Below are 26,416 nucleotides of genomic sequence, written 5' to 3'. Positions count from 1 at the left end.
GCGCTAACAACGGACTCGGTTGTGAAACCACAGCAGCAGCAGCCGTCTAGGCTTCCAACTTTTACGCGGTGACGGACAACGGAGAGTGGTAAGCGGAAAGGAGCGAGTCTGGCTGCGTTTGTGTGCGGAAAGGGGGAGCTGCTGCTGGTTCACTGTTTGACTGCGTCATTGCGTCACACACTACTATTCGGCCTTGCTTTTAACTCACTAAACCGAAGGCCGAATGTGGCTTTTTTTGCAACATTCAGCTGAATATATTCAGTGCCTGAATATTTGGTGTATTTCTAATTGTGATCCCATCAGTAAGCTATAACATGTTTTGTCAATGTAGTAAACAACTTTAGAGGGCAAAAATCAAGTCATTATTAATAATAATGTATTGGATTTTATATAGCACTTTATCATAAACACACAAAGCGCTTTACAGAATTAAGACATTATTCTTTCACTCCACACGTAGTGGTGGTAAGCTACTAATGTAGCCACAGCTGCCCTGGGGCAGACTGATGGAAGCCAGGCTGCCATAGTGCGCCATCAGTCCCTCCGACCACAAACAACATTGACTCACACACTACATTCAAACTAACATGGAAACATAGTTTACCTAAATATATGTCAACACACTAATCGTCAAAGGAGGTCTATCAAATTCAACAAAAACCAACAATTAAGTCTTTTGTGGTTAAAAAGACACACATTTTTTAGCTTTAACACCTCAAAGAACCATGATGAATAACAATCAATCCCTCTTTCATATCTGCAAAAATTGATCACTCGAGTTCGCATCAAAACAAAAAAAAAAACACCACGACCAAACTACAACAGTTTTGCTGACACAAATGTCCTAACCACTATTTCACCACGCCAAACACAAACATGCTTGATTATGCACCGACAGGAAAAAAAACACACAAGGACCAAGAGAAGCCACAAGATTTACCAAATGATTTAACTTCAATAAACAACAGATATAGTAAATGTCACTACAGTTTAACATTGTCAATATTTTTCAAAAGAAAAAAATCTTCCTATTGCTGAGATTCCAATAAATAAAAGCTACTGGTGAGTTCACTCAGATCCATTGGAGCGTTACACATATACGCAGTCGCCCGTGCATGTATACACTGTCCATAGAGATTCAACCACACATGATTAAACTGTGAGTAAGGTATTAACTCAATAGTGGAGACATATAGCAGAAACTGTGTGTACTTGAATACAGAAGCTTCTCAGCTAGTGTGTGTGTGTGTGTGTGCGTGTGTGTGTGTGTGTGTGTGTGTGTGTGTGTGTGTGTGTGTAAAACAAGTGGATCCCTTCATCTGCCTGACCCAGTGACCAGCAGACATGGATTAGTACTACAGCAGATTTACTGGGTTGGGGTGATTGTCATAAACTTGTTATGGTCATAAACACATTCATAGTACTTAGTTGATAGATAATAAAAAGGAAAAAAAGACAAATAGCCAAAGTCATTAGATACTCATAACAAATATATCCTTATTGGTCATTGACAGCAAAAAAGTTTTGGTATCCCTACATTAAAGTATTTTAAATTGCAATACTTCGATAGGTCATTTCACTATGGTGGCACACAGACTCTCAAAAGGTAAACTAGTCCCATTTTTAAAAGTTAATAAAATGAATATGGTGCAAAAATAATGTGTTTTGTTAGGCATAGATCTAATAAGGACATTTTCAAAGGTTTTAGGCCACATTTATAAAAACAGTGGAGGATCCTTTAATGAAAGTATTAGGGCTGTAGTCAACCAAGGAAATGGTTGGTTGACCAAGACTATGGCACACATAGCGATTAATCGACAAAAAAAAAATAACGGAGAATGAATGAGCAGGTGCAGTGGAGGACGAAGAGAAAGAAAAAGAGACAAATATTTTGTTTTGGCTTTTTTGTGGTGCAGGTTTGCTTTTAAACACAGACCATTTATGATATGAACCTTATTCAAACTTTGACCAGAACCCAACAAAGCAAAAGAGAAATCTACAGTTCCAACTGACATTAGGTATTTATATCCGTGCCCGACCTTAAACCAACAATTAAAACCTATTTTTTCCTCATACAAATGACATATGTACGTTTGTTTTAGTGGTAAGCATGCTTTTATTAATAATAACTGTTGATGTCAACATCAGATCAGCGCATGGGAAACAAACGCACATCAAACACTGGTGCGCAATCTGCCTCGTGACGCAATAGACAGCAGTGGATCTATATACATAATCCACGTATCAAATATAAGGATAATCCATGTTCTTGTGCAGAAAAAGGATGGATTTGACAGTGAATGCTTGTGCTTCAAGCCTGTCTTAATTTGTTCCTTATCTGCTCTGATCTGCTTTGAAGACAGCACACTGCGCTGACTTTTTTTTTTTGCAGCCAGCACTCACACATAGCTATTGCTGGACATAGAATCATGTTTAAGCATTAAATAAATTATATTTGATATTAATCCTCATCACCTATATAAGTGCATTGCATTTTTTTTTAAATGGTATTGTAACTGATACCATTGCTGGTCGACCAATGAAAATCTTGGTCGACCATGACGGCATCGACCAATTTGTCGACTAAACAACCAAAGTTGGCAGCCATAAAAAATATCAATACATATTCATGTGATTCTCATTTAAGAGCATTTTCTTAATTAAATCATCTCGTTTTTGTTGCGTGAAAAGAACTTAGTTTATGAAGTGTATGACAAACGTTCTGTCAACAAAAATAACACTGGGTGATAGAACTAAAGCTTTTCATGTCATTCTTCACTGTCCCTTTCATTCAAAAAAAACTTACCCAACAACACTTAAAAGAAATGAAAATGTTCTGACCCATAATACCTTGGGCCTTGCATAACCGCAATCATTTTGCTCAGTTCCTGATTCCTGCATCTCATTTTCCTGCTTCTAACATTGAGGAGAAAAAGATCACTTACTGCCTCATTTATCTCAGCAGTCATGATACAAAGCTAAATTGGATTTTTTTCTTTACCTGTGAGGAGACATAATACCTTGGTTCATCAATGTTAAAAAATTGCTTCCGTGTTTTTATTTAATCTTTTGCAGCAATGTATTGCATATTTAGAAAATACAAGAGATTAAATGTGATTTAACTAAATAATGATGTTACTATGTTATTATGATAAAACATTACCAGCCTGTCATTGCCCAATCTCGTTAGATCTCGGAAGCTAAGGAGGTCTGGGCCTGGTAAGTAGTTGGATGGGAGCCCACTGAGAATTCCAGGTTCCACAATAGGGGACAGTCGCTCCAGTGGTATCTGTCATTGTATGCTTGGGCAAGACACTTTACCCACATTGCCTAGTATGAATGTAGTGTGTGAGTGAGTGTTGGTGGTGGTCGGAGGGGCCGATGGCGCAGTATGGCAGCCTCGCTTCCATCAGTCTGCTCCAGGGCAGCTGTGGATACAATAGTAGCTTACCACCACTAAGTGTGGAATGAAAGAATGATGCCTTATGGCACGTTCACACCAAACGCGTCAGGTTTACATTCACAATACATGGTGGACGGGCTTCTAGGGTGCCTCAGACGCTGTGCGTCCCTCGCCTCCTGTGCGGTGCATTTTGAAGCTTTTTGCACTGCGGACGCCTTTGACGTGTGTCCGGCGCCTCCAACGCGACCAATCAGGAGCGTTCCCCAACTGTGACGTATTCAGAATAATGAGTAGAAGAAAAAAAAGTCGGAGTTGGAGGTGGTGTGTTCAGCAAGGAACTCCAAATTTTATTCTCCATTCACCCACACTTCTCTATAGGCCTCTAACATCACAATGCACACACTGAGTCACATCAAAATGCATCCGACCGGAAACACCGCCTTCTCAACATAATAATGTTTCCCACCACTTCACAGTCAACACTACTGGCAAAAAAGAACCCCCACCCCTCGACGCGAGTCCCAAGCATCTTCGACGCTGGTGACAAGCGTCTGTAGTCAATGAGCAAAAGCGTCCAACTACATGCGTGAGGCATGATTTCTACTTCCGAAACTCGTTTGGTGTGAACGTACTAGGAATGTGCGATATTTTATTGTTTATGATTTATTGTGAAAAATGTTCTCACCGGTAAGAATATGTCATCCCACGATATAAACGATAAATTCCCATGTCGGAAATTATCGAGGGCCACCGGCCATTTGTCCCTCAATTTAGCCAAGAATGCCCATAAAATCCTTGTTCCACAGGACAAAACTGCCTGTTTGTTGTCAACTCAATATTCTATGGAGCAGAACGCTGTTTTTGGGAGCTCCGCAGCGAAGCCTCCTCGGCCGCGGTGTGCACCACGCCTCCCGTCTCACCCACAGACGATGGTGATCGTCATGGCTACCTGAAGCTGCCGAGCTGCGATACATCATGGACCGCTACTTTGTTAAAACCAGCTAACCATCCAACAAAGGGAACCAATCCAAGTTCCTCCGTCAGAGCCACCCAAAGTTCCACAAACACGGGGAAAGAGATGAACCCGTAGCAACGATTATGAACTGGAAACTCAACTAAAGCTAACAATGCTAAGCGAACCCACCGACACACACACTGGGCTAAGAGCTAATGTTAACCAGCAGAGGGCGCTGGTAACCCAGTGGTCGGTTGGCATGCAGTTATTCTAGCAGTGAAGAAGATATGCTAAGCTAGCGTGACTTTTACAGATATTCACGTAATATTATAGATATTCTTTCGGTGCTAAAGGGGTAAGGAATCATTTATGAACATGTTTAAGAGTAGTAGGCGATTCCACCTGCCGCCTACGCCTCTGGACAAGAAAAGGATAAATAGATAGCGCCCTCTGCTGTTTAAAAAAAGTACTGCGATTCAATTTTCAGAATATCGATATGAACCGTGATACCTATGAATCGATTTTTAACTGCATTACGATTAATCGTTACATCCCTAACCGGTAGACATTATTTAACTACTAAAACAAAAAAAAAAGTAAATCATTTCATTTTAGGTTGGATAAGAGAATTGAATAAAACCACTTTCCAAATCCTCCGGGGTAATGGGGGATGGGGGGACAAAGCTGTGCACCTCTACATTTTAGACTGCACTACGAGCTCTGTCAAAAAAGACTAAATAAGGGTGTACTCACACTGGCAACCAGGGCCGTTCCTAACCAGCTCTGTGCATGTGTGAAACCATGGGGGGGCATTGTCTGGCCTGCGTAGGTGTGAACTGCACCACAGGGGGGTTAACGGCCCGATGGTCCTGCTAGAAGAGGTGGTCCAAACAGCGTGCCAGACTGGCACGGTTGGCACGCACAACTCGACTCGACCAGCGCGCAAAATGTGATGACGTTGGTACCGCGCGACGCTTTACGGCACATAAACATCCGCATTCCGCAATGATAGCGGTGTCAGAAGTGCTCGTTAGCCGATGAAAAGTTCAGAGTTGGCGTTACCTAATATATATATGAACAACACCACAGAGAACTCATGGAGGAAGAGGACAACACGACAGTCAGGACTTCTCTTTGTTCAGCCGACAGCGGGACAGTAACGGAGTGTAGCAGCTCATCATCAGGTCCGGGTATTTCCGAGGGTATAAATATACATATAAACACATATTACTGGTATATTAACCCATATAAACCAGAAAATATGGAAATGGGACATTTTACTGCTGCAAATGTGTAACATATTACTGGTATTTTGTGGACAGGACACATCTGGTTGGCTATTATATAACCCAGAAAAATATAGAAATTGGACATTGTACTGCTGCTAATGTATAAATAATTTAAAAATATATATATGGTGTCTTGGGGAGCAAAGTGTAGTGTATTAATTTATTCTTCTAAATGTAACCAAAAACAGAACATCACAAATACAAGCCCAAATAAATGAAATGTCTGAAAGAAAGGGTAATAATTTTCCAAACAAAAATCAATAAGCCAGAAATAAAGTGCAACCTTTTGCAAAATGTAACATGAACCTTAAAAACAAAACATTTAAACATTGGAAGTACAAGGATGGGAATATTATGACAGCAGAACCTGGAACAAGACTGCAAATTGTTGCAACTATTTATTTATTTTTAATCCTATTTTAGTTCTCTTCTTAGGTCGTGTCGTGTTAGTGCACATGTGGCAATACCAATTTTCAGTATGTGGAGTTCCCGTTAGTCCTGCACAACTATAATGAATTGCTCAGAAATCTACATGTGTCCTGTTCTCAAAATACCAGTAATATGTTACACATTTGCAGCCGTAAAATGTCCCATTTCTATATTTTTTGGTTTATATGGGTTAATATACCAGTAATGTGTTTATATGCATGTTTATACCCTCAAAATTACCATGGAATTTTGGGTTTTACTCGGACCCCTCATCATCACGTCTCTGCAGAAGAAGACCCTCCGCTGCACCTCAGCACTTTAACAACTCACTAATTTCATAAATTAAATACACTTTCTACCTTTGTTTTTCTGTTTGCATGTCGTTTTCTTTGTATTTAATAAAATGGTTTCTCCAACAGTTAAATCTACACATTTATACTGTATATAATGCACATGCAGGATGATGTGTAACAATAATCAGTAAAATTAGCTGTAAACACATTTTGTAGAACTAAATATAAGGTTATGCTGTGAACAGAAAGAAAGGAAGACAAGCTAGATAATTCTAAACTTTAGAATATAATACAATCATAACTTTTAATCATAAATATGACTATACTCAAAACAACACACTTTGATATCTTTGTCACACAATATCTAAGCTTCCAGTGAATAATTTACAAAAAACTAAAAAAAGTTCACTGATGGTGACATTGAGATCTCAATGGTGACATTGAGATCTCAATGTCACCATCAGTGAACTTTTTTTTATTTGTAAATTATTCACTGGAAGCTTCTCTGGTGGCATGTGCAGTGGTTGTTATTATTATTATTGTATGAAGCCAACATTACTGCAGCTCTGCACATCATTGTTGTCCTGTTAAAGTATTTTTATACAAAGACTTAAAAACAATCTGAAATTAGTGCTGACTCAAGTAAATCACCTTTATTATGCATTATAACAATCTGTTCCTTAAGTCTCTAAATTATTGAAACAATTAAAAACATCTCCTAAAAAATAAAATTACAGAAAGTTAAATAATCATTTAATATACATTTCAATAAATAAGTGCATCCCATGGTCCCATGTTGACTCTGAGTTTTATTCTGTCTGTTGTCTGTGGAAGTGATGGGTCTAAACCAGATGATGGAAACCAGGATCAGCTCATGGTTTTAATGTCCAGGGAGAGGCGTGTCCACTCTGCATGGACTTAAAGAAGAAGAAATAAAAGAAGAGTTAGATATTGTCATGTTCATCAAAAGGAAAACTGAAAGTGATGGAGATAAATATGCTCAGATGGACACACAGACACACACGAAGTTTAAACAAACACACAAATACTCTGTCCCAAACTGTCTCACACATTAAATGCATCTATTTACACTTATATTAATTTACACAAAGACTAGCTCCACAAAATCAGAACGACATTTATTGATCCAGAAATTAAACTGATCTTACCTTTATAGGCTCAGTTTCCTCCTTTGTTTTCAAATCCATTTGAACCTCCATTCATGGTGGTTTTTATCGTCAGAGAGAGTCTTTAATTTTTATTAAATCCACCGTTATTTGGTCTGTTTCAATCTCTTTCTTTCTCACTCACTTGGTTCTCTCTGTTCCTTGTGTCGATTTCGTCAAAACAAAGCGGCATCTTTAATGTTTCCGTTACGTGTGAGTAAAATTACCGCAATGTACCGACACTGGCCGTAAAGAGCAACTTATTATCTTTCATAAACTGGTGGAATTTCTCCGTAGAGCAAATATGAGCAGAGTTACAGTCATTTAAATTAACGTGATGCGTTCAGGGGCCCTGGGAAACCCAGTCCGTGAAAAGAGCACGTGTCTGGGTAAATCTTGGTTTATAGTTACCCTACGCAACAGAAAATATGAAATTAACAGAATGTACTGTCAACAACAAACCCAGAGTCGCTTAATGGTGACGTAACGCCATACGTGTGTCATAAATTAACGTGATGTGTTTCTCTGTGGGAACCGAGTTGAGCTGGTGATCACGTCCGTTCTACCGTGCCAGAAAAGGGACAGGGAGGGGGGGATTCCTGCTGTGAGCTTGGAACGGCCCCAGTTGCCAGTGTGAGTACACCCTAAGATAAAAGTCTTCAGAAGGGATGAACAAACCAATTTGAAAAGCTGAAAGAAGATGGAGGGAAAATTTACACTGGGGTTAAAATAGATATTACCCAAAAAAAAAGGGAACACCAAAGGAAAGGAAAGGGGAAGGTAGCTGGCAGGCGGCAAAATTAACATTAACATTGACTGTTCCCCAGTGATGGGTTAAATTACAGAGGACAAATTTCAATATGCGTGTAACATATACATGACGAATAAAGGCTTAAAACCCAATTTAATTCTAATTAATTAACAGGATTAGAGAGGGGAAGTTCCTCAAACTTGCAACCTGCTACCATCACACACACACACATACACACTACAATCACACCCCCTCCTCTACCTCCATCGCTGACCCACATCTATCTCTGCTCTCAGCACATTACTAATTTGCGTGGGGTTGCATGGGGCTTCAGGGTACATGTGCTCATCAAACACTGCTCAATTCCCAAGATACATACCCCATGGTCTCACTAAACACAGATACTATAAGTGTTGCGGGCTACACACTATTAACTGTTTTTAAGAGATCAAGTTTAAATGTTTGAAACTATTACTTCTACGTCCTGCATACATGCAACTGTATTTACATGGCCCTTGATGGCTCTTCTAACACCAAACTAAAGAGAAATAGCAGGGTTTTTTTTGTCATTTAAAATTAGTTCTAGATCTTGCTAAAGACAGAGGGTAAATGCCTCCAAAACGTTTTAATGCTGCGTTCACACCAGATGCGTCATGAAATGTCCGTACTTCCAGATTACATACAAAGTCAATGAATAGATGCGTACCAGATGTGAAATCTTTCCAGTGCTGCGGTGCGGTGCGATCCGCACGTCAAGTGCGTTGGCCATGCGAGCGCGCTCCCGATTTTATGCATATCCGCACACCCACACATTCGCAAGAGTTGAAATTATTTAACTCCTGCGGCTGTTTCACATGACAAAAGCCAATCAGAGTCTTTGTTGACGATTACGTCAGGCCGTCAAACCAAACACCAGTCTGTTCACCCATGCAAATAGAGTAGAAGCTGTGTGTGACCACCTGGAGATGTATGACACGGCCTTTATAACCGGGACCAGACTAGAAAGGATTCGGCGCGGAGGAGAATCAGCGAGAAGGTGGTAGTAGCAGGTAAAAGTTCTCTCTGCGGTTTTCAGATGGGATTTGACTGTGAAAGAGAACCAGCATGCCTACAGTAAAAATAAACATAAAGGGAAGGATGTGCCAAGTCTAAACAGAAAGGTCCTGCTCTGCATGAGTGCATCCACTGTGCCGTCATACCCATTTTACAATGCCAGCTAACCAGTCAGATTAGCTTGTTGGCAGCTATGCACTGCAGCCAGAATGCATGGACAGGAAGCAAGAGCAACCAGAGCTAGGTCCATTATTATCACAATTACAAAAACGTGTAAAGTGCCTTTGCAGCCTGACTAGAATAGGTGTCAACTAGAATAGGATCAGAGACTCCAGTTTGAATGATTTATCACTGTTTGTTATCCCATAAAACAGCTTTTAAACTGCAACCATTCACCAATGCTTGCAATAAAATGGCAACAGCTTCAGGTTTCATTATTGCTAATTACAAGTTGTACCCGAAGACAGAGTAGCAGAACTAATTAAAAATATGCATGCAAGACTGGAGAAAAAAGATTAGAACTGGGTGGTATGATGACTGTTTGAGGCATGAATGAGGTCATATATTGTTGCAGTTTTCCCAATGCACTCAGATTGATAGCAGTTATCATCCTATAGTTGCGTTGTGTAGAAAGATATACAACAGTTCTGCCCTGGCTTTTTACTCTTGGTAAAATGTTGAATTTTCGACATGTTAAAAACCTTTACACAACATGGAAACAGCACAGCTATCCAATGGATTTTTCACACTTAACAAGAACAGAGTGTTTTTTGTACACCAGCAAAAACAAAAGGACTTCCTTTGTCAATAGTTTAGTTTCTCTTGCTTCTTGTTTAACACACTGTCCGAGCTTTGTTCTGCACAGGTCTGTGTGAGCTGTTTGCTATAGTATAAACAAAGGTATCCATTCTTGTGAGGAGGGATCAACAGTCCCATTACAGAAGGTGAGGTGTTTTGATTTTGGGGACTTGATTTCAGATTTCACTTAATCCCAAAGCTTTTTATCAGACTGGATGTGGATTTATTTTACAGTGTGTCCATGTGTTTAGAAATAAACTGTGTATGCAAACACACATTTATGTATGCTGGCATGAACTCTTTGGTAAATTAGGATAAGCCTGAAGGAGAGGGGTATGGAAAGATTGTTTCCGTGAACCACCTCCATGTGTTTATCTATCAGAATGTCTCGTGCCAGAAGGATTTAAGTGGGAGCGAGAGGGGTGTGTGTGTGTGTGTGTGTGTGTGTGTGTGTGTGTGTGTGTGTGTGTGTGTGTGTGTGTGTGTGTGTGTGTGTGTGTGTGTGTGTGTATGTGTGCGTGTGTGTGTGTATGTTTTGGGGGTGAGTTTGGCCTACATTTGGATGGATAGGAGACCGTGCTCGTTTATTTATTCAAGGGATTCAGCGTCTGTCAGGATTCACTGAAAATGTTCGACACAGATTTGGAGAAAAACACAATGATGTATTTTATTTCCCAGCTTCATTTTATATGCAAGTTAAAGAGATACCACATAATGTGTAATCCTTTGTCTTCATATGTGTTTTGTAGCTATATTAGGATTCTTTGTTTTATACATAATCTGTTTACATTGGGTTAGACTCAAAAAGACTGATATAAACTAGAGGAGGTACATTATAGCTAAAAGAAGAAAATCCTTGTGTGTAATTACTGTGTGAGCTTCAACCAAAAAAAAATTGCTTTCATGGTGCATAAAGAAGCTGTGTTATAAATCCTAGTGTGGTTCTGACACAAGTTTAATAAAAAAAAAATATATCCAAAGAACGCTTTCAAGTAGAATGGTTTACACAATTTGTCCAAACATCATTGTCAAAGCAGCCACTTATTTACAACAGACAGTTTGACTCTTTGGTGTTTAACAGTAGGACTCGTACCCTGAGTTAGGACTTGTGTCACAACAAAGGATGCACCGAAATGAAAATTTGTGAATAAAATATAAACGCTTGGTTTTTCACTATTTTTTTTAGTGCATAAATAGTCTCGAATTAATTTTTTAGACATGTTTTTTAAAGAAAGTGAATGTTTATTGAATAATCTGACATTTTTTAAATATTCCAGTAGCACAACAAAGGTTTTCATTTATATTAGCCCTTAAAATAAAACAAAGCCTGCATTCCAAAAAAAAAAAAAACAAACTAAAATGCATTAAAGGGACGGTATGATGAATAAAATCACTTCATAATGGTTTTGCTATGGTGATATACATTCCTTTAACCTCAGAGGGACAGATTTGAAAAGTTTCCTCCCTCCCTTGTTATTCCACATTTTGTAAAAAGTCAGCTTTAAACGGGCGAGTTGGATTTTGCCCACGTTGGTAGGTGACGTCACCTAACACACCTCCTGTCATTGGTATCTGTCATTGTGTCCTTGGGCAAGACACTTCACCCACAATGCCTAGTAAACTATGTTTCCATGTTAGTTTGAATGTAGTGTGCGAGTCAATGTTGGTGGTGGTCGGAGGGGCCGATGGGGCACTTTGGCAGCATCGCTTCCGTCAGTCTGACCCAAGGCAGCTGTGGCTACAATAGTAGTTTACCACCACTAAGTGTGGAGTGAAATAATAATCCCTTAATTCTGTAAAGCGACTTTGAGTGTGCTATTGCTACACAAGTCTATGCAGCGAGACCCGATGCAGTATAAGGAGGAAACAATGGGGATGTTTACAGATTCATGGCTCACAGCGCTAACAACGGACTCAACGGACAGCTTCCAACTTTTACGCGGTGACGGTCGACGGAGAGCGGTAAGGATAGAGTCTGGCTGTGTTTGTGTGCGGAAAGGAGGAGCTGTTGCTGCTCTGCTCCTGTAGCAACGTGCACACACTTTTCCGACTCAAAATCACTGCAAGTTGTTTGATTGCGTCATTGCTTCTTTTGCAATATTCGGCCGAATATATTCGGTGGCCGAATATTCGGTGCTTATCACTGAAAATAATGTGATTCTAATATTTAAACTGTTACAATGATTAGAAAATTATTAAATATCTGTATAATATTAAAATGCAATAATAATATTGAAGCAGTAACACTTAAAACTGAGTTAGATTGAAATGTATTTTAAAAATGTAAATACAATCAATACAAATCTTTCAAAAATAAAGTTTGTAAAATATACAGAGTAAAAATGTAGCATTTCCATTTCATCATGGCAGAGCATAAACTCTGAAAGTGTGATGGTCTGACGTTTGTTCATCTCAAATCGTCTCACAGTTCAAATTCACAGATGCACCAATCACAGCTGCTCAATTCATTAGGACCCATGTTAAAGACTGAATCAGAATACACAAATGCTATGTCTACGTTAACCCAAATCTTGTGAGTTCTCTGAGAGGCACACTTAGGTAATATGTTGGTATATTGGTTAGAAAACACAGGAATCAAATGATCCAGTAAGGAGGAAACTGAGGAATTGACAGGCCAATGATGGTGACGGATTACTATGGCTTAATATTACAGGGTAATAGAGCTGGTCAGTGTGTGGGGGGATGAAACCACATTTAGCGGTGCCGGTCAATACCACACAGTCAATGGCTTCCACACACAGAGGTTGTCTGATGATGCTGCTGTACCTGGTCGGGCTGGTGTGACTCTGTGAGCGGCTTTGGGCTGGCATGGGGTCTTCTTCTACTTATTAGAGGTTGTAAATGAATCAATTAGTGCGCAAGCGCCCTCTCAAATTGAGGTTTAATTTCTAGTATACGGGACTGTGGCGTTCTCACTCATTTATGAAGTATTAAGGCCCATGAGCGCAATCGACACAAAATGCCTCCACGATCGACCAGTAGATCGCCATCAATGCGTTGGGCACCACTACTTTAGATGATTGGTTTAATGCTGAATATTAAAACTTTGTTACAAAAAGTTGTTATAAATGACTCAAAACACAGTAATATTACCTTATTTGTGGGAATCGCCATTTTGAAGATTTTGGACATATTGATCAATGAACTGGAGTAATGATCACAGAAAACAATTCAAAACATAGACACATAGAAACTAAAGTATTAAGTGTGGTAACAGTTTCTTATCATCTAAAACTAAGCCTCTTAAGAACGTCAGTCACTGAAAAAAAACAATTAGTTGACGCAAGTTAAATGATGTCAAAGCTGAGGCGAGCAAAACTGGTGAACAAATTGTGAAAAAGATTTCCTTGACCTGCCTCAGGAAGGAAATGTGTTATCTCTCAAGGTTGGCTGCAGCGGAAAAGGAGAAACGGGAGAACTGATGAAAGAGAACAAAGGTGGATACCTTCCTTCTACAGTCAATTACCTCAAACATTGGGTTCAATCCAGCTGCATCTAAAGTGATGTTTTAGCAGAAATTCCTTATTTAGACCAATTACTGGTAGATATCCCTAGATGTTGGAAGGGATTTTTATTACTAGAGTATGCCCAGTCATGAGTTATAGATAAATGCAACACAGACTTCTAACAAGTCACATCAGAGGGTGCAGAAGAGCTTCAGCAGACATCTTTGGAAGCAGCGTGCACCGCGTTATTAGTTTGTGTGAATAACTTTGGCTGTCATGTTACCACGGTAACACAACTCATGGATAGAAGCAAAAGAAGCATCAAACATGGACATTAAACACAAAAAGTAAAAAATTAAAAAAATTATTAAACAAAAAATAAATATAAAAAATTTAATGAAATAAAAAGAGATCGGAAAAATAAAATAAAATAAATAGGATTTAAAACATGAATGATCTGATATGCCAAAAGATGATGCAGGTTTACTCCCCTCGAGACAAATCTACTTTTAGTTCTGTAAATGCGTTTATTATATTTTCTGCTTCACAGAGCGTCTTCAGAGCGACCGTTTAATCTGGGCAGAGAGCAGCAGCAGATGAGTAACACTGATGGTTATTTTAAAAGAAAGAAAAAAAAATTTCATTTAGGATACAAACACCTACAAATCCATAATAAGCCCTCTCTACATAGTGCCACTGGGATGACACGCTTTGTGAAACCAGAGACAAACCCAGTTAAAAAAATCTGAGTTAATGTGTGACATCATTGCCACGGTTGAAAGGTGCAAAGCATTCATGTGGTCTTGGGTCGTATCGCTGGTTTCAGATATCAAAAAGACAACATTCTATCCCACATCAAAGTCATGACCTCTAAAGATTTATACTTGTTCTTAGTTCTTATCTAGTTTGTAGTTGTGTGGTCTAAATTTGACAGAAAACCACAAAGAAATGTCAGATTTATTACATTAACCATCAGTTTTTACTCCCTGACACACTGAGAATATTTCCAAAATGAAGATCATTTAAACACTCGGGAGGTGATGAAATGTCATCTTGAGGAACAAGGTCCAAGTTACACAAACTGAGGAATGTTGTTGATTGAAGAGATTGAACGTGTAACACATTCAATTCAATCTAAAGGGATCACTTTAGCACAATCACAGGACCTCCCACACTTACTCCTGTACATCCATTTAAATACTTTTTAAGCTAACATGCATGATGCGGAAAGATGACTGGAATACCCAGAGGAAAAAATCCATGCTGCTACAGAACTGAAACCCTGGGGTGCAAAGTGGTGGAAACAAAGAGGTAATAGTGTTATGGAGAGATAATAAATTATCAAGGGTAGTAGGATGTTTCCAAAGAGGGGGCAATCGGAAGTAAGCAAAAGAAAAAGAAAATGACTCAAAACAAATTATATGAGTCGATGGATGTAAACCAAGTCTGGTTTTTGCTCTTTGACCAGCCAACCCAAACTGCTTTTAACAGAACACCTTAGTTCACTTAGAAAAGACATAGAATTACCTGTACCTGCACATGCACGACCTAGGAAATCTATATGTCAGATATATAAAGATGCATGCTGACATAAAAAACTGTAGGATGTTCGCCTTCCTTCCGTTGACCAAACCAAATCCTAAATCAGATATAATACTGACCATAAAGAGGGCTTTGTCACAAGCATATACTGTTCATTGTGTGGACATTTCAAAGAGAACTGCAAACACTGTGCAACTTCAAACCTGCATTCAGAGACGGTGCGGTGCAACCGCACTGTAGAAAGATGGCGCTGATAAACAAAATCAAACATCCATGCGCCAAAGTCTTGCTCAACCATTGCTTAAACATACAAATATATGTACTATGTAATATTGAAAAAATTACAACAGGATTAAATCTAGGCAACGACAGTGAGAGGAGAGAAGCTAGTATAAGTCTAAAACTGTCCACTGGCACAATGAAAAGCCCTTTATCGCCATACATCACACAAAAATCCCAAATTAAATGACAATAAATGTACAGACCCATAAGCCCTATAAAATCTACGTTAACGGAATCGCGGACGGAATCTCAAAATCGACCAATGAAAACAGAATCTACTGTTGAATGCGGAAATGGACCAAATCGGGATGAAACGCTGTCACCGTGAGGCTAGGAATGTTTTTTAATGAGGAAATATTTCCGGGGACCGCTCATGAGATGTATCGCCTTCGCCTTTAAAAAATTAATGTGGAAAACAGGCAATTTGTAAAAAAAATAATTAAAATGGATTATATAGGGCCCTAAATATCTTACTCATGATAAGGATAAAGGAGAAGCTATTAGTTCCCAATGTAAACACAGTATCTATGCTTGCTATTATCATTAAAGTCAAGGCATATTAAAACATATATATTTTGTTTTGAAATATATTTTTCTCTATTAAGGACACAATCTTTCATTGGTGCCATTATTGTGTGTGGTGGGAAAAGGAGTGGAATTGATTGGTAAACGCAAATATTCCAAATCGACTGGAAGCTGCCAGGATTTTTTTAAGTGGTGCATTTGAAGAGCATAAGGCACAACACATTAATTAAAAAAAGTGCACTCATAGATTTCCTTGTTCTTAGTTTTAGGAGGTCAATATATGTTAGGTTTCCCCGACAGGAAACAATGCATCCAGCAGCCGCCTGAAAACAATGAGGTGGGGAGTGGTCACTTCCCTTGTGCTGCTACAAGTCCTGGTATCTTGGGCTTCACTGCTCCACCCTACAGTGTTACAACCCCACCCTTATTCCGGTTAGCCAGAGGTCCAAAAATTATTTGAACATCTGATTAATATAAATCTTTGTTCAGCTAATATATATATATATAAATACAATTAGTACAATGTAACATCAACTACGCTTTACACGATCAGGATTTTTGGGCCGATCACCGATCAGTGAGTTAAAAAAAAAAAAACGATATCCAATCATATGAATTCAGGTTGTTTTTTTTGTTTTAGGTACTGACCAAATTCCTTCAGTACTACCTGATACAGATTCACGGAAAATAAAAAGGTATCATGTTTCTGGACCTAAACGCAGCCTTGTGACTGTGAAGGAGTGGAAGAGTTCATGCAGGACCTGAACATAACATTTGTTGTCAGTGTGTGTGTGTGTGTGTGTGTATGTGTGTGTGGCTGTTTTTTTGCCGTTTGCTCATAGGTTTTCACCTTTGTGGCTGTTTTTTTGCCGTTTGCTCATAGGTTTTCACCTTTGTGCACAACTGTGAGAGAAATAAAGCTGTGTCACATAAAGCAAACAACTCTTCGGTGTAAATGAGACGATAAAACAATGCTGTTTCAACAAGGATGTTTCAGTGAAATTAAACAATGCAAGATTGTTAGTTTAATACAAAAACTTGTCAAGTGCAGCAGAATTTAACTCTTCTAAGCACTGACTAATTCTGTCATCCGTTTTCATCTTTGTGAGTTTGAAACCTGGCAAGAAAATATAATTTGAGAAGGAGCTCATGCACAGAAAATGTAGCCACTGAAAATTTTTAAAAACACTTTTTTCACTGAAACAAGCCGGCTGAAACAGCATATTGTTATGATGCGAGCAAACACGCTTGTCTGGATATGAGCCAATGTGTCCACACTGTGGACGTACCTCAACATGTCTGAGCACTAAAGCTTCTTCTAAGCAGAGGTTGAGACGGAGCACGGAGTTAAAACAATGTAAAGTTCACTCTAAAGTGGGTTTTATGTTTCTGCATCCCATCGATGCGGACCTGGTTACACCATGGCCTGAAGTGCGCGATGTAGTTTCAAAAAATCCAAAATATGCATCAGAAGAATAAATTAAACTTTAGAGTGTCAGAATACTTTTCACCGAGATCATCTGCACTTCATCGCAACTGCATTAATCCGCATTGGAAAGCGCATTACTTGGACATCAAAATAAAGTGGTGCACAAGACATGATGCACGCCACGCAGAGAAGCTATTTGGAGAGTAACGGAGACGTGCACAGAGCAGAAGTACTGTAGATCAATGAGAAGAGGAACAGACTTCACTATGATAAAGCAGAGATGCTGCTTTTCATCAAGAACCTAAATGCACTTTGTGTTTCTATGAGAGAACATATTCAATTTGACTCTCTTTCAGCAACCCAGTCAGTTATAGGCCTGTAGAATATTGAATGAACTCATGAATGGAGTCAAGTTAAACACTGTATTTTATATTGTGCATTGTTTCATTTTAATTCATTTATATTTAAAAGCATTAATATTAATTGATGAAATTGCAATGTCTTGATTATAGTGAGGTTATAACGCAGTCACAGCCAAAAACTAATAAAGCATATGAATTTATTTTGGTATGTCAGTGTTCTGCCTTGGTTTCCTCATTTACGGTTTTCAGTTTTGGCAAAGAACTTTATTTTCAGTGCAACTCTAGTGACTAGTGCTGCTGTTAGAACATGTCTGACACGGACACATGACATGGAAATGAGTAAACTCTGGGAGAAGTGGGCAGGCCCTATGAGCATTCAGGCCTTAGGGCCTTGCTGAGGGGCCCACAGTGATGGTGATCAGGTTGCAGACAGTCATTATAATTTTAGGTTGCTTTAAATCTTTTTAGTTTCACTATCATGTTTGAGATAAGAGGGAAGTGAAATAATGTATCATCAATGCACTGAGAGCTTTATTACTGGTAATGTCTAAAAGGAAACCCAAATTATAAGGAAGGATAAGTAGGTATGCGTTTCCCACCCAGCTGTCACTGCGCTCAGGTGTGGCACAGGCCCTAAACGGATAGACCCCTCCTCTAACAACACATTCCTGGAAATCCACAGCTTCCTCTACATGTGTGTGGTAAATGAAAGGGAAGGAAAAGCGGTGAGGTGGAGGAAAAGAGGGTGGTAAATTCATGGGAAATACATCATGCCTCAGGCTCACATTCTGCAATTAATCAAATCACCAAATATTACAGTATTTTAAAAACGATTGACTTCTGGTTCGTCTTGCCCTTTGCATTGATTCCAGCCAAAGACACTGTTTTTTTAAGTGCATAAGCCCCATGCGATTACCCGACAGTGATTTTTTTTATACATGTTGATTTACATACTGTATCTAAAATGAAAAGAAAAAAGAATTCCTTAACACTGCAATGTTTATTGCTCTTCAACTCAAAATAAATTCCAAAATAAAGTTCAAGCAAGAATATAAAAGTACAAAATAATGCATTCAGTCAGAAGTAGCATTAAAATAAACTTTCCTTTTTACCAAGAAGTTTAAGGGAAAAAAGAAAAGGTCAGAATGCAAAGTAAAAACTCCAATAGATGCCTATGTGTACAGCAAACATACATTGTGTTTAATTTACAAATCAGGACGGACTACTAGGGTATCACAGTGGTATGTAAATGTGTTCTCTCATCGAGTGTGTGTGCGTGCATGCGACTGCTGCTGCTGCCACTGATGTTACGGCGGATGTTTCCTCCTTATCCCGTTGACGCGCTGCCGTACAGTAACAGCTACCTTCAACGAACGAGTGCGTGCCTTCACTGCCTTGCACTTTTGAAACTCGGAGGTGCCACTCGCGTTAGTTATTCTCCGGTGCCGCCATCTTTGTTTTGGTAAAACGACGCATCGGCGTGCACATTTTGCATCAACGTATTTTTTGCATTGACGTCATCTGACGTAATCTGTAACATTAAGAGTTAGGAAAAACAAGATTGAACAATCAACAACATGAAGAGTTGGACACCTTGTTCTAATCTGAAAGGGTACCTGTACTGAACTTAAATTGCAAACTTCATCAAAAGATGGTGAATGATGGTAGAGGTTCGGTCAGAGACATGTTGCCTCCTTCCCTGGCTTTTCCAGCATTGGCAGTGACGTAGATGTAATGGGTTCTTCCAATCCTTTACAACAGTAGGACGCCTTGTTGGTTCTTACGTCGGAGCACTGCCTGCATTGGCACTATGTGATGGTAGCCACTTTAAATCTGCTATCATGAACTTTTCTGACAGCATTTTCCACCCAGGAATCACTAGATGAACAATGTCCCCCCATGCATTAACCCTCTCTGCATTGAACTGATAACCATCACACCCATTTAATCACAGTGATTACTACGAGCCTTTTAATTTAATTTTGAAATGTTGCCAACGAGGATCTCCACCTACAGAGCAATGTTTAGTCAACAGAACATCTGTCCCACATTTGTGATCATATGACATAATATTTTTCTATGGCAGGCTTGACAAACTCAAAACACATTCAAACTATATGCATAACAGTTTAAGATGCATTAAGGCAGTATCAAACAATATAGCTGTGAGAAAGGACCAGTGGAAACGTTTCTCCAATGAAGTGGGACAGTGTATCTTTTGTCTAAGACACAAGTTTTCTTTCTGGTCAAGACTGTAAACATGTTATAAAGTGTGTGAAGGTCTCATTAACATACATGAACAACATTATATTTAGATGATTCAACATTTGTCTTATTCAAGCTTTAAGTTTGTGCAAATAGTTAAGCATTAACAGTGTTTTTGTGATCGGATTAAAAAACAGATTCTTTTTATGGGAAACTTTTCAATGTAACCTAAACCAATTCTTGTTTTTACATGTTTGTCTTAATAATAAATATCGAGTAAATGGTTATAAATACTTAACTGCTGAATGATTAACGTAACAGCTATTTTGCCAGTAGGGAATTACAACACACTGATAGTTTGACTTGTTGACACCATCATGCAGAAGCAGATTAACTGGTTTTCAGTTCGGGGGAAAATCATCTTAGACAACACTTCTTTTCATTGATGTAAGTTGATATCAACTACCTGAACATTTCTGTCACAACTCAAAGCATTAAGAAACATTATGCCAAATAAAAGCCACTGAGTGAAGCGTCTAATAATTGCATGTTATTTACCGTTTCATTTTTAAAGGTAATTTATATTGTTTCTGACATTATTTCTCACACAGAAATTTACAATATCCAATAAAGATTTAACATAGAATAGTCAGCAGAAATGCGTTAAAATTCCTCCTTCATTCTAAATTATACTGGTACCGATACTGGTCTTTGTGTCCCATACGACAAGTTTAGTCAGTGTACTGTGAACAGTAGCAAACCTGCCTTTTACCACCTTTAAAATCCCTCCTCTTACGTTTGGGACGTAGGTGGAAGGTGTGAAAAAAAGCTCTCATGTTCATTTCACCACAAGTTGAGGCTTGAGTGGTTGCTGATATGAAAACAAGTAGCAGCACAAGGAGTGCATGTGCGTTTGGATCTGCCATTCAATACGTGTGCTGAGTTGGGAAAACAATCAATTGTTTCTAACATTTTATGTAACTGAAGAATCGAGGCTACAATTGCATTTAAACTCAGTTTAAGCTTTGACAAAACAACAACAATTTGGGTCACATGAAGGTGAAGGAGTACTTGGTGATGTTGTACAAGCTTGTTGTACAAGGGCCTCAGATTTTCCATAATCGCAAAAAACAGATGGAAAAAAACAGAATTCATGTTCTGAAATGGAAAAAACCAATCTGACATTGAAGAGCAATCTGGCACTTTTTCTCTCTCTTTATTTAAATTCCTCACATACTTGGGACACTATCATGCATTTATGCACTATGTTTCACCGGAAACAGATGACTGAATGTCTAGAAAGTGATACAAATGCAGTAATATGTCCAATTCCCCCCATTCTCATTCAAAATCTTGCGCTACGTGTTACGATTCGTCTGGTGATCACGTTATCCTGTGATTGAAAATGAATGCAGAGCTTCAACTAAAGTGTGTTTTTAATGTGTTGCAGATTCTTATGATTTACCAAATATGACTCACATCTGAAAAGGCACCAGTACAAAGACAGGTTTAGCTGATGGTGTATTAGTAGAACTGGTGGTCATTTTACCTGGTCACGGCAGAAGCTACTCCAATCACACCTCTGCGTGGGGCTTTGTGCAAAACATGAAGGTGATTTGCCGGTTGGCAGTAATTAAAATTCACATGTAATGTTTTGGGGACCATGTCACACATTTTCATGGTATTTGTTCCCCTATAACAGGTGGATGAGGTTTAAATGTTTTGCAAATAAACATAGTAAATCTTCCGCAACATAATCTTGCCTGACTTCAGCGTAACACTCCCGGATTCCGAAAGCGATCTGAAACATGTATAAAAGTAAAATGAATAACTAGGGCTGGGCGGTATACCGGTTCATACCGAATACCGGTATATATTTTCGTTATATGAATTTTTAATATACCGACGTACCTTTACGTAACTTTAGGAATGCTACGCTGCGCCGCGTTTCAGACTGGACACTTTTCAACGTTGCAATTCTAAATAGGAAGGCAAACAGTAGCGCTCTGGTGTTTGTTGCGGTGTAAATGGATAAGAAAGACACAATTGAAAGCTCACGGACACGGAGGCACGGTTAGCTTAGCATGTCGACGGTTTGGCAGTAATACACAAAAAAAAGAGAGCAAAGGATCGCAATTAGTAAATCCTATAATGCGGAAATAAGTCCTGGTGGAGCTGCACACAAAACGCTACTTTATTCACCATAAGAAACCACCACACCACTGGGAATGCAGCATTTAAAGCTAGAAATCAAGCTAATGCTAAAGCGAAGCTAGCGCAGCAAAGAGCCATTGAGCTGCTGTTGCAAACTTGCATTACTACTAGTTAGGGATGTAACGATTAATCGTAAGGCAGTTAAAAATCAATTCATAGGTATCACGGTTCACATCGATGCTGTGAAAATTGAATCGCAGTACTTTTTTTAACCAGCAGAAGGCGCTATCCAGAAGTGGAGGCGGCGGGCGGAATCTGCTATTACTTTCTTTCTGGCCGCCTTATACTCTTAAACATGTTCATAAATGATTCCTTACCCCTTTAGCACTGAAAGAATATCTGTAATATTACGTGAATATCTGTAAAAGTCACGTTTTTCTATTAGCTCTGTCTGCTAGCATAGCATCTCTTCTTCACTGCAAGGTATCTGCATGCCAACGGATCACTGGGTTACCAGCGGCCTTCTGCTGGTCCAAACAAATATCTAACGCAAATACAGTGCAATGAGTGGTTTTTTTTAAGTCCAATTGTTAAGGCACAAAATACATTTTCAGTTGCACTTTTAAATAGAAAAAGAACTATTATGCAGTTTTGTATTGTTTACTATAGAACCAGAATTTAAATTAATAGGCTTCTTCATTTGTATTATTCCTTTATTTATTTCATTCAAGATTTATTTTTAGTTAAATTGCATTGTTTTGAATAGTTTATTAGGGATTCTTTTGACAATAAAAAATAAAAGGAGAATAGTACAGTATTTTCCCTAAAAAAAAAATAGTGAGAGAATCGTATCGTGAACCCAGTATCGTGAATCGAATTGTATCGGGAGTTGGGTGAATCGTTACATCCCTACTACTAGTGTGGAATTATTCTACAATATTCACTCATCATGACAGTAAAATAGACCACACTAATTTAATCTACTGCAGTAATTCCTCTCTCAACCTGTAGAAAATGCTGTGAACACCTGATTATGCATGAAAAAAAATACCGTCATATACCGTAAAACCATTGGAATTTTGAAAAATACCATGATATACATTTTTGGTCAAACTGCCCAGCCCTATGAATAACAGTATTTGACTCTAATAACCGTGCTTAAGATGTTTGGTATGGTTTTGGGAAGTTTTATAGCCAGTAAAGTCATCTAAATAGGAAAAGATGATTAAATGGAAATGAAACAGAAATGGGTGAAATGACGCAGACGTGACGTAGAAAATGGGTTTTACCCTAAAACGGAAATGGGAAAAATCTGAAACAGAAAATCAAAGGCCCTATTGATGCATAGGAAGACAGACACACTCAAAAAAAGTGTTAAGATGATAAACCATTAGCAGCCCATGGCTTGTATCCTAAATCAAACAGCACTGAGTGCAGTAAAGATACTCTCTGTAGTAACTAGGAACTCAAATTATTGACACTATTATATGAACTTCATACATTTGTGTACCTCAAAAAAAAAAAAAAAAAACCTTCAACCTCTGTAGTGGACAGGTCACATTTCTTTTCCATGTACATGAACAAAGTAAGAGGGCCAAGCTCAGCACTATATCATCATTAGGATTCCTTGGTGCAACTGAAACCCAGCTGACCTTCATCCTGCAGGAAAGGATTCATTCAAGGAACTAATATTACCATTCCTACCTACCCATAATAAACAACTGTGTAGCCAACGGCACCTAAAACATAATATATAAAAGCATGTCTTTGTTTACTGGCAGATTTTATGTTTCAGTAAAAAAGTCATACTTTCCAGGAAAAAATATGTTTGCATGAAGGAAGAGTGGAAGACAGACACGTTATTTTATTTATTTATTTATTAGGTTCATTTCCGACATGGTTGCAATCACAAAAATTCACTTTGTTTTTTTTTTTTTTTTTTTTTTTGTCTTTTGCATGCCGGAAAGGGCGACGGAAAAAAGCAGTTTGCTTATCTAGATCCGTCCCCTAATGCATGTTAAATGTCCATTAGAGTTACTTACAGGTCTAGATCAGTGTTCTTGTTGTCATTATATTTTAGAAATTTGGTTTAAACTCAGAAATGTAAATTATAAAAACCAAGAAGTAGAAAATATTAAATGTCTCAGAGAAAAATGGCATCCTCTATATGGATTAGTGATAGACCGATACATCGGCCGGCCGATATCATCGGCCGATTTTTGCGTTTTTTTACGTGTATCGCCGATGCGGGCTGCTGCGTTTGCCGATTCGCATTATTTACAGAAAGCAGAAATATTTTTTATCTGTTCTACATCACCTGTTTTTAATGTTTATTAAATATTTTTTTACTTGTTGTCGTTCTACCTCACCTTTGTTAATTTCAATAAATGTTCCTTTTTAAAAAAAAAAAAACCGAGACTCGTACCATTTGTTATCATCATTGTGTAATTTTTATGATGTAAACTGAGGGAGCAAAAGTAGTATCGGCTGAAGAAAATCGGCAATCCGTATCGGTCATCGGCTTAGGCTGATGGGGAAAAAAATTGGCATCGGCCCTAAAAATTTCATATCGGTCTATCCCTAATATGGATGTAACCCAAGATCAAAGTAATGAGAAATATAGCATGCAACGATGCAGCAAATAGTAACATTATTCAGTTTATGTCAGTTTGAATTGGTAATCAAGTGTGATCTCAAGCCATATTTATGTCTGTGGAGGAATACAGTTTCAGAATAGGTTACACAACAGCTCTGACACATAGCCATCGAAAGCTGAAATCTAAAGGAACAATGACCCTGGGGACTAAGTTCTGTCCTCCTAGGAAGGTGTGAGAAAGGCGATACATTGGAGAGTATCTTCTACCTTATTGTACATTACAGCACAGTATTACAAAGTACAGCAGAAGACAAGTAGAGACGCCTTAGGGATGTTAAAGACGAGTTTAATTCGTAACCTTCTGTTGAATTCCACACTATCTGAACTAATAACTCCATCTGGGTTCTGCTTCTTTACAACAAGGCCAAAAAGACAAATATGGGACACCTTTTGGACATTTTAGTTATAGTGTGTAGTGTGAACCATCAGTACCACACAGCTGTTCTTCAGACACCACAACACAACACGTTGCCCTTTTGACCAACACCCCTCACCTGTCACAAAGACATAAACTCATCTTTATTTCAAAGTGTAGCGTAAACAAACAGTACAAACACCGTGCCAGCCTAAAACACTACAATAACTGTGTAATATAGAGTGCACAAAGAGCCACGAGGTGAGTGAGAGTGGGCTCCTCCAGCGGTGCAGCTTGTTTACTGCTGTACATGGATGAAAAGGAAGAAGTGGGGATTTCCACTGAGGATCTTTCAGGTCCACAATCACAAACAGTCCAGATACACACACAAAAAAAACTGAATCTGACCAATTACATGGGAACGACAGAGAGGGAGTCACAGGACCTTCAGCTGATGAATGAGGCACATTTTACAGATGCGACCCAACAGTAAAGAGCCAAAGACCCAGGTAGTGCACATCCTACACCGCTGTAAATTGTTACATTTAGGTCTACTATTGCTCCCATCGCTGGGGGGCCTCACAGCCTCTTACCTGCTTCCACCGTATCGGTCAGGTCGTGGTTCGCGGCCGTGCGGGGAAACTCCTTCAGTTTTCGGCAGCTGAGGTTGAGGACCCCGCTGGCCGCCGCCTCCTCCAGTGCCCGCTCCAAGCCCCGGTTAGAGGGCAGGAGGCTGGGAGGCTGAGCCGACGGAGGGGAGCCAAGCTGGGTGAGAGGGAGACGAGCCGACTCCGGGCCCAGCGTCGCCATCGTTGACAGAGACTGAGAGAGGACCGGGTGTATCCGAGAGAGGAAAGCTCCGGGTTAACGGGACACCGACTCTCCTACAGCGCTGTGCCGCGCGGTCAGGTTCCGCTTTGATTGTCACCGCCGTGTCTGCGTCCGCGGCTGCGCAGTGCGACACAAGTTGTTCAGAAATCTGACATCCGGTGAGGACCCTCAAAATTAAAAGATGATGCCTTCTCAACTCAAATGTCTATCATCATCATTTAAATCAGACTGTGACACAAATCGAAGACAGTTTTAGGTTTTAACAAATAGTTGCCATTTGATATAAAATACAATCACTGTTAATCACCTGAGTAGCTGCGGAATGGAATTTCATAGATCTATGGTAGGAGAAAACATTACTAACATTTTCATCCAGACATTTCATTCAGATTACTTCAGAGAATAATTATATATCATTAGGCTAATAGTTAGAAATACTGAAATACATAATTGCTGCCTCACATTGTTAGA

General features: G+C 39.0%; 1 protein-coding gene across 6 annotated transcripts in view; it reads right to left on the bottom strand.

Annotated features, from left to right (window-relative positions):
• The window catches only part of lrch1 (leucine-rich repeats and calponin homology (CH) domain containing 1), a 75,324-nt gene extending 49,277 nt beyond the window's left edge, over positions 1-26,047 (bottom strand). For all 6 annotated transcript variants that reach the window (XM_028436368.1, XM_028436370.1, XM_028436364.1 and 3 more), the window contains exon 1: positions 25,708-26,047. In XM_028436368.1, the coding sequence (XP_028292169.1) occupies positions 25,708-25,924 (217 nt within the window). In that variant the 5' untranslated portion in view covers positions 25,925-26,047. The remainder of the gene's footprint in view (positions 1-25,707) is intronic.
• Positions 26,048-26,416: the final 369 nt, after the last annotated feature.

The sequence above is a fragment of the Gouania willdenowi genome, chromosome 21, assembly GCF_900634775.1.
Source record: "Gouania willdenowi chromosome 21, fGouWil2.1, whole genome shotgun sequence".
Lineage (NCBI taxonomy): Eukaryota > Metazoa > Chordata > Actinopteri > Blenniiformes > Gobiesocidae > Gouania > Gouania willdenowi.
This window is presented reverse-complemented; position numbering and strand designations above follow the sequence as displayed.